Below are 10111 nucleotides of genomic sequence, written 5' to 3'. Positions count from 1 at the left end.
TATGTCGTTTTTATGACTTTTTATGCCTTACTATACTATGACTTTTTTTGACTTTTTATGCCTTACTATACTGTCGTTTTTATGACTTTTTATGCCTTACTAAACTATGACGTTTTTATGACTTTTTATGCCCTACTATACTATGACTTTTTATGCCTTACTATACTATTACGTTTTTATTACTTTTTATGCCTTACTATACTATGTCTTTTTTTTTTTTTTTATGCCTTACTATACTATGACTTTTTGCTCCTTACTATATTATGTCGTTTTTATGACTTTTTTTTTACTTTTTATGCCTTACTATACTATGATGTTTTTAATGACTTTTTATGCCTTACTATAATATGACTTTTTATGCCCTACTATACTATGAAGTTTTCATGACTTTTTATGCCTTACTATACTATGACTTTTTATGCCTTACTATACTATGTTGTTTTTTTTTTACTTTTTATGCCTTACTATACTATGACGTTTTCATGACTTTTTATGCCTTACTATAGTATGACTTTTTATGCCTTACTATACTATGACGTTTTTATGACTTTTTATGCCTTACTATACTATGTCGTTTTTATGACTTGGCTCACTGTCACAAGTTAACTGAAGAGAACAGAGCCATTTTCAATGTTATAATGTGCTTTTCCTACCACTAGAAGTCAGAACGTATGCTGTGGAAAAGGCTTACTGTTTGTATGTGAGCTTGCTGTTTTTTTAGCATTTAGTCCAAAGCCGCGCTGCGACTAAGTACAGCTCTTCTTTTTATACTCTTAAAACCACTTGCATGTCCTATGTAGCCTGGAAAAAAAAAAAAATGTAACTAAACATGACAACTCTGATTCCTTGTACAATATTTCAGCTAGCTAGACAAGTATAGTGGGATAAAGTCAATGTATATTTAATATTATTTTACTTAAAAAAATGAATGAAACATGGCCAAGAACTGAAATTAGGATTTTATTAGTAGACATTTCCCCCGTTCATTAATCTACCAAGCTGTCCACAGTTATGGATACGACCCCTTACAGTCCCCCACCTCAAAATAAAACATCTGGTACAATTTTCTCACCAAAAACTGCTTAAATACTATAAAAATAAATCAATTGCACAAAATAATATGCCATTTTGCTTGTGATTACCTCTGTGCAACACTTGTACACATATATAACATCGACAACCACATCATACAGTCAAAAAGAGGAGGAGGTTAAAATTCAACAGAAAGAACCAACACTCAAAGCAACATAAAACCTACATCTAGTTTAATGACACAGCGTTAGTCTTGTAACTGGTAGAGTCTGAATCAGCACGGATGAATGTAACCGTTCCATATGTTTACTAGCCACATTTTACCAGATGCAACTCATTTACAGTGAAACTATTTTTATCAATGTTTAGATTAATTTATAACAGTTGCAGTGATGATTTGACCCGTGACAGTGCAACTTGAGTAGTGTTTGCATGATAGACTTTTAATGACACGCTGAAAAACCCCCAGATAATCTGGACATAAAAAAATAACCGGATTCTGGATTTTAACTGTGAATTCAAGAAGCGAAGATTTTCTAACAGGAAATAATGATTAATCGCAGTCCGTCTATATTCAAACTGCCCTGGCTAGTAAATCTGACAAATGTAACGGCCACAGTCAAACGTTAAGTGTTAAGCTGGTGAATGATGTTCACGTCAAGCCCTGACTAGACACTCTGCTCCTCTATCAAACGCTTCAGATTCGTGATTGGACAGAAAACTCTTTAGAATTAGAAACATAAGCAAAGGAGAAAAAAAAACAACAACAGAATTCTTTCATAAAACCTCAAACATTATAAATAATAGACATGAATAAAAAAAGAGAAAAAAAAAAACAAGGGAATGAAACTAAAAAAAAAAAAAAAATCCAGGCACTAACATGACATGGAAACATGGAAACATGGACATGACATGGAAATGTAAAGTGAAATTGATCTAAGATGTGACACAAGGCTGGTTGTAGTGCCAAGTAGTTCAACACATAATCTGTTTTAACTATCTGGAATATAATATTTTAAGATTAACTAAGAAGGCAAAGTCGTTATTATCCGAGCTGAGGCTGAGGGTGTGTGTGTGTTGGGGAGTGTAAAGCTATTGTAGATAGACAGATCAGACATACTGTTCATGTTGAGCTGCAAAAGTTGCATAGAAGCGTATCATGAAATACGTTATAGCTCCTGAATGCACTGATGAAAACATGATTTCTTTTAAACATCTGGATTTTGAAATGCATGAAAATATTGAGTAACATTCAAAATAAATATCTCTGAAGATCTCACAGGGTTTAAAGTCATCTCATTAGATTTGTGGCACATTCTCTGTCCATTATATTATTCTAAATTAAACTTTTCCAGCTATTCCTTTCCATTTTCACCAGTGCAAACAGGCCTGCAGGTAATGTGAGGAGTGAGTGTTGATGACCTGGAGAGCTGAGGGATGTAACCTGTTCACAGGGAGACACTGATGACAAACATGAAGCAGTGTTTTGTCTGAATGAGCTGCATCCACACAACAACGACGACGACGACGACGACAACAACACAACTGTTTCAGCAAAGCGACAGATAGAAAGGGATTTTTTATTTATGTCTGGATTTATTATTTTATCTGAATAAAATCATCCCATTGAGAGGAATGTTTAAAAATATGTTAATATTATTTCAGCTTACATACTAAATCAATCAACATCAATATCTGATAAAATGAAAGTCAGATCTGTCCAATCCATTCCTGTGTTCTCTTTATTATCCAGCTAATATACTTTAGATCTTACATCTTGGATTTCCACCCCACATTTGAGTGGAAACCTGAGTCCTGCTCAGCTGGAACTAAAGGCGAAATACTGACAGACAGTCGACCATCTAAAACACCGTGTGTGTGTGTGTGTGTGTGTGTGTGTGTGTGTGTGTGTGTGTGTGTGTGTGTGTGTGTGTGTAACATTAAGATGAAGCTACAGAGCAGCTACAGTCCAAATGTTTCCTGGGAGTCGTGATGTTGATGTAGCTCATTTCTGGTGTCGAGTTTTATGATTCAAAATATGGAAAGACACATTGACTTGGGATGTTTCTGCACATTAAGCTCTAGAATACTTTGCATCCAGTCCTCTGCTTCGAGTGTTTCATCGCTGCCGACAGTCCGTTGTTGTGCTAACATTCAGCGGAGTCGTTATCAGATCTCGTGTGGTTTCGTTTCGGATCCCATTCGAGCTGCACATTCCACTTCGCTGTCGAGGAAACATCCGTCTTGTGTTAGGTGTTTTGATTTACTTCGATACGTAAACCTTAAGTAGAAGGTTAATGGGAAGGCAGTGGTTAACAGTGGTTACTAAATGTTTTGGGGATATGACACAGGGACAGAAATTCGCTCATGCTTGCATATGATTTGTCTTTTACCAATTTAACCAACAGTGTTTCTTTATCATTTACTATGTACTATGTCATTATATATTTTTTTTTTTGAGGGTTTCATTCTTTAAAAGTTTCCAAAAAAGAAAAAATCGTCCTCAAAATTCCATCTTCAGTCAAAGGAGCATTCACATCCCTGATTTTCCCGTTGACTGGGCGGCCATCTTTGTACATAGATCCGTCCCTGCGATGACTGTCTTCATGGTGCTTTGACTCACTGATGACGCGTGTCACTCAGTGGTTTCTCTGTGATTGTAAAGACTGAACATTCAGATTGGACCTGTGGGTTTCGGGGCTCGTACCAACTCTCTGCCGCCGGGGTGGATCCGGTTATTGTGCTCTAAACGTGGTCGGGGGGGCAGAGAGGTGGGAAACGTCTGCTGGTCGACAGGTGACGAAATAAAGGTGATGAGAGGAAGAGTGTGGTGAGGAGGAGGAGGATGAAGAAGACATCGAGCAGACCACAGTTTCAGAGACGTGACGGTTTCTTTGTGAGACTTTGCGATCTGTGGGTCAGTTTGAAGGTGATGACGACGATGAAGGCAGTGAAATGAAGATGGGAGTAAAGGTTGGTGGGTGCTTTACATTTCTCTCCAATTGGTGATAGGCAGATCATTGCAGGTTACAAAGGAGGAGGAGGAGGAGGAGGAGGAGGAGGAGGAGGAAGGCTTGTGGGCTCTCAGTAGATGTCGGGCAGGTCTTGGTAGCTCCTGTTGAAGTAGCCACCGGTGTAGATCCAGTCCTGCAGGCCGGTGAACGGGTTGGTGCCGGACTGGAACCACCTGAAAGACAAACACAGGTCAAGTGTCTGCAGGAATTCACCATGACCTTTTATTTTTATATTCTTTTTACATTTTATTTTTATTGTTATTATTGTTGTTATTTTTTTTCTAACAGCTTGTTACAGTTTCTTTATGTCTGATTTGTATTGTTTATTTAACTTATTTAATTTTACTAATACATTTTTTTTTTTTTTTTTTTTACACAAAATGATCCTCGCAAAAGAATTTCTCACTTGCCTTTCAGGGCTTCTGTAGTTTACCCTCTAACTTTATTTATTCATTAGTTGTTTTCTGATGTTTCTGTTAGAAAGATAATTAGCATAATTTCCCCAAATGTCAAATCTCTGTATAATATTTCTTTAAAACACACACACACACACACACACACACACACACACACACACACACACACACGACAATTAATACACCCTGTCTATTTAAAATAAATGATCATCTATTTTCAAAATTGGCTAAAATGTAATTTGTCACATCAGTGACTCTGTTGTCGACAGATGACGATGATTGAGGAGATCTCACTTGTTTGGAAATTGGTTTAAAATATGAAACTCCGGCAGAGTCGAGATAAAACAGGTCTTTGTTGTTTCTGTAACAAGATGCACCTGATAAACCTGGTTGTGTTGTGTTGTGTTGTGTTGTCAGCATTTGCATGTTTAAATGAATTTAAATGAACATTGAAAGTTACATATTAGGGCTGAACGATATGGTTCATATGAGTCAAGATTTCACTTGGAATGATCATTTTTTAATTTCATTTTCACGGAAATATTTTTATGTGATTTTTGTTGGTCTGGAGAATATATAATCTGTAGGTTGGGGCGCCTCTGTAGCACCACAACATTGCTCGTGCTAACAATGCTAATGCTAACAATGAACAAACAATGTGACACATTTTACCTTCATCAAAAAAACTGCGGCTCCTGTGATTTAAATGTTGCACTTGGTCATATTGTGACAGTGATTATATTTCAATTAACTGCGCAGCGCTAATTAGTATACGTGTGTGTGTGTGTGTGTGTGCCCATGTTTCCTACCTAGTGGACCACTCCTCTTCATTCCTGGATCTCTCCTTCCTGGCCGCTCTCTGTTTCTCCTCCAGTCTCTCCTTCTCCCTACTGGCCTCATCTGCACAAAAACAACCACGTCACAACCTCTGCAGATTGTAGCATTTAGCATTTAGCGTTTAGTATTTAGCTTGTGGATCAAGTTAAAGAGACTTCTCCAAGAAAACACATTTTTCACTTCAGTTTAATAAAGTTGTAAACACTTGGATCAGATCAACACAAGGCAGTGACACAAGCGTCCAGCAGGTGGCAGCATCGTCTTAGTATTAATATTCTCATTTGGAGTCATTTTAAAACACCGTGCCTCCACATTTATTATTTAGTGACAAAAATGTAGCATCACTGAAAAGTGTGGAGATAAGTTCAGCTGTATCTTCTCAGTTTACTTTATATTCATTCATTTACACACACAGATGTTTAAATTTAAATTACCCATCTTTCCGTTCTCCATGGCTCTGATGTCGGGCCTGAAACGACAGTCAGTGGGGGCCAACATGGCCTCCATGCCGGGCTCCAGCTCGTTGAGAGACATCGCAAAGTTAGTGAAGTTGTACATCTGAGGGAAGGAAGAGGAGGAGGATGAGTGTGTGTCTGTAAATGTAGATGTGTGATCTGCATCAAATCTGTTTGTTCCCTCATTAAATCAAGTCTCATCATTATTCAGTTTATCAAATCCATTGACAAAAGCAGCTCTGACTGTATTTGTGTTTGCTGGGATTTTTTGTTTTTATTTCTGAAAAGCGTCTGATCAGCTGATTCACTGGTGATGTGTGATGAGAACTTCCTCTACAGTAACGCATCAAAAACCAAAGAATTAATCATTGATTTCATAAACCAAAAGATCGAACACGGTGAGGAAGTTCAAACTGTCAACACATTTTAGTATCTAGAAACAGAGACAACAGAGAATTCACTGTAACTCCTCTCATGTCCGTGACACTATTTTATGTCATTTTTATTATATATTATGTATAGTCATTATTATATTTGCCGGTTTCATTGATTGTCCGTAAACTACAAGAACAGCCCAAATGGTGTTGTTTAAGTTTGCTCAACGATAACTGGAGAAAGAGTTATATTAACATTATTTAATTCAGTCCACTACAGCGCCTTCAAACCACGGCCCGAGGACGACCCAGTGTTTTCATGTTTGTACCGTAGCAGAGTGCGCCGGTCTGGAGTCTATCCTCCACAGCAGAGTGCTTCCTGGTACGACACACACCGTCTCCTGGACTTCAGGCATGTCATCTGCGTCGTCGTTGTCCGCTCCCTCCGGCTCCTCCTGGAAACAATATACTTCATTGTGACTACACAAATATATTTTTGTATATATTAAAAAAAAAAAGAAAAAAAGATGCAACCGCAAATAACATCATCACATCGTTTGTACTGTATCTACACACAGTTACCACAGTGTCACACACTCTGCAGCTGTTACGCTTCACTACAAATAACCAAGCAGACTAAAGCTGAATAACTGACGGCATCAACATCGACCTACACAAGCCTGATGGATTACCTGGATAAGACCACACACAAAGCTTTGGACACCAACAAGGAATCAAGAGAAGAAGAAAACAAAATAAATAAGACTAGCCCTAAAAATCATAAGAAAACAACTCAGTAATATTCACAATCTGGGTGAAATAAAAGTGACACAATACAATGCTGAATCTTTTATATATTAAGCTTCTTTAAAAAAGAGCAGAGACAGAAACTCCAGTCTCATTGTGAGAAGTTTTCTAACTCGTTCTCACATGTTTGTGCTTCTTGTTGTCGCCTTTCTTCTCCGACTTCTTGTGGGTCTCGTACGCCTGAGGGTCGATGCTCCACATGCACTCGGTCCACTTCCCGTAGATGACACAGTGCTTCTTTTTACTGGACACAGAGAGAGACACAGGGCCGAGGGAGGGGGGTGAGGAAGAGGAATGGGAGAGAAAAAGTGTAGAAAAGGAGAATAAATGTGAAGAACAACATTTTGAAACTTTAAATTCTAGAAAATGTTACAACATATTCATATTGCAGCCGATGTAGAAATAAAGTCTGACCTCTTGTCCTGGATGTATCCCTCCACTTTGTGCAGCTCTTTGCCAAACATCCCACAGGGCTTGAAATTCAACACACACTTGTCTCCAGTGCTGCAGGAGAAAGGAGGAGAGAAGAAGAACCAGCTCATGTCTCATATAAAAGGTCTAAGACGTGTCAGGAAATGTCTTCACAGCTCCTGGTGTGAATCTGTGCGACTGTGTGAATGTGACACACAGTGACAGAAATAAGGATAAAACAAGCTCCGCAGAGCTTCACTGGATAAACAAAGGTTTAAAAAGTCTCCCTGGGTTTGTTTGCCCGAGAGGACACAGAGAGTGAACGAGCTACAGTGTGAAGTATCAGAGGAAACACTGACATAGTAAACTGAGACAGAGTCAGCTTCACTTTGCTGTGGTTGAACTGTGTAGACGACTCAGGAGACAAAACTCTGGAGAGTCGAGGGTGAGGAAGGTTCTCGCTGATCATCGTGTCTGATCTGAGTTTTACAGTTTTTCACAATTGCTAAAAACTTCAATTGTTTTCTCTGAACTGTGAACACAAAACTCAGCGGTCCAGCTACTTTCACAAAACCTCTGTCTCTTTCAATCAAACAATTAACTCACAACAGTTTTACCTGTTTTCAGAAACATAGCGAAGGCAACAGTTACAGTTACAGTATTGGCAACTCCAGGTACTACAAGCATTACGGTAATGTCTGGATTCAGCACTCGCATAAAGTAAAACTTCAGTAAAGCAAAAGGCAGAAAGGATAAAAACACATGAAAAGTACATTACACTGTTAACTATATATATATTTATATATATATATTTATATATGTGTGTGTGTGTGTACAGCAATCAGCCAAAACAATAAAACAGGAAACAGGTGAAAATTGTGATTGATTCAATCGATGTGTTCATGCCACTGTGGATTTGGTTCAGAAAATGGGATTTAGTGTTTAACTGCAGCAATTAACAATTAACTGAAAAACTTTAATTCATTCTATGTGCTCATGAGTAGAACTACAACCCGCCACCTGACACCGTGCATGTAGTGTTTACACACCTGTGGTTGACTATTTCCACCGTGCCGTACTGCTCTATCCACAGTTTGCCTAGGATGATGTTGTGTACGCAGCAGTACGGGTTGCTCCATGTGTACGCCTCGTTGTGCCTGGAGGAGAAAGAGAGAGGGAGGGGGATGGAGAGGGAGGTGAGGGACAGGGAATAAAACAACATGAAGGAGTGACCGGATGAAAAAGAAAAGCACCGGACTCACTTGAGTAGCTCTAGTGTGATGGTCCCTTTGGGCTCGGCCTCGACACTCTTGCCCCAGAACTTGAGTTTGGGGTAGATGGAGCCGTGGAAGACAAAGTCCCCGACCAGGCTCTCTGCATGGAAGGCACTGACCGGGGGATGATGGGATACCTGCTCCGATACCAACCGGAAACCCTGCTCCTCTCTGTGGGAGGCAGGACAGAAAAAAGAGAGGATAAATACACCGTTTAAACTGTGTGTGTGTGTGTGTGTGTGTGTGTGTGTGCGTGTACCTGGTGAGTTCATAGGTCTCTCCCAGCAGAGGGTTGAAGGGTTTTCCAGTTCTGTCCCACTGAGACGCGACTGCTGACACAGCAAAAGCAGCTACAGCCTGAAGACACGCAGTCACATACCATGTGAGTGTGTGTGTGTGTGTGTGTGTGTGTTTGTGTGTGTAACTGTGACATGACGACATTTACATGTGTGTGTGTCTATTTCCGTGTAGGTTGCTTCTTCTCACATTAATTTTCCGGAGCTTTTGTTTGATCTTTAGTCAGTTCTAATCTATACGACGTAGGTCTATGCTACATTTCTTTAATTACTTTAATTCTTTACAATCACTGATTTCTGAACATATCAGAGTGAAAACTGCATTGAGATAAATTCATTTAGATTTGAACACTGAGCTGTTTGTTGAACCTTCTGCACCAGGATTTATTTGTGAGGCTCCATTTGTTCACATTATTTAAAGCATTGTATTGTGAACTTGGGTTTGAATTTATTTTTGCAAATAAAATAACTAAATGAATAAATAATGTTTTTATTTGACACAAAAAAATGACTGAATGTGGTCAACGCTCCAAAAAGATCCAGCAAATGTTAATTTCTTTCAAGCCCGTACACTGATGACTGGTGTGTGTGTGTGTGTGTGTGTGTGTGTGTGTGTGTGTGTGTGTGTGTGTGTCTGACCTGCATGCGCTCTATAGAGTCGGGCAGTGAACAGGCTCTGTTGATGAGGTAAGTGTGTTCCATGTATTCTGTGATTCTCTGCAGGAAGCTCAGAGGCTCGTTGAAGACGATGGGCATCGTGATCTTGGACAGTTCCTGTAAAGAAGTAAAAAAAAAGTCTGTATTTTAGATTATTAATAAAATACGTTTCAAATCAGTTGAATTTCTTAAATCAGTCTCAGTCCTGGTGAAAAAACTATTGGTGTCATAAACCAGAGAGACAACTGATGGCGAATATTACTGAATAATTAAAATATCACACAATCAATTTTGACATGTAGCAGGTCAAAAAGTCACTTTGTTTTAGACGTGTGACATTTCTATAGTTGTGTAACTTTATGTGTTTGTTTTTCTTTTGTTTTTAATTTCCCCTTTTTTCTTTCTGTAAATCACTTTGAAAACATGCTATACAAATAAAGTTTATTATTATTATTATCATACAATTCCAAGTATTGCTTTTTCACAACTTATTTAGCTCAAAGTCCTAAAGTCACGCTAAGCCCAACATGAGCCAAAT

The 10111-nt window shown here is 38.7% G+C and overlaps 1 protein-coding gene across 2 annotated transcripts in view; it reads right to left on the bottom strand.

Annotated features, from left to right (window-relative positions):
* Positions 1–947: 947 nt before the first annotated feature.
* LOC111651604 (oxysterol-binding protein-related protein 2-like) overlaps positions 948–10111 on the bottom strand; it is a 28252-nt gene continuing 19088 nt past the window's right edge. For both annotated transcript variants that reach the window (XM_023401598.2, XM_023401599.2), the window contains exons 5-14: positions 9556–9690; positions 8880–8977; positions 8609–8791; positions 8396–8503; positions 7350–7439; positions 7059–7179; positions 6458–6583; positions 5734–5857; positions 5272–5362; positions 948–4219 (exon numbers count right to left, since the gene is read on the bottom strand). In XM_023401598.2, the coding sequence (XP_023257366.1) occupies positions 4117–4219; positions 5272–5362; positions 5734–5857; positions 6458–6583; positions 7059–7179; positions 7350–7439; positions 8396–8503; positions 8609–8791; positions 8880–8977; positions 9556–9690 (1179 nt within the window). In that variant the 3' untranslated portion in view covers positions 948–4116. The remainder of the gene's footprint in view (positions 4220–5271; positions 5363–5733; positions 5858–6457; positions 6584–7058; positions 7180–7349; positions 7440–8395; positions 8504–8608; positions 8792–8879; positions 8978–9555; positions 9691–10111) is intronic.

The sequence above is a fragment of the Seriola lalandi genome, unplaced genomic scaffold, assembly GCF_002814215.2.
Source record: "Seriola lalandi dorsalis isolate HSWRI2012SDOR001 ecotype SW California unplaced genomic scaffold, Sedor1 jcf7180002053703, whole genome shotgun sequence".
In the NCBI taxonomy this organism is placed as follows: Eukaryota; Metazoa; Chordata; class Actinopteri; order Carangiformes; family Carangidae; genus Seriola; species Seriola lalandi.
Note: the sequence above shows the minus strand (reverse complement) of the source record. Positions and strands in the feature narration are given on the sequence as shown.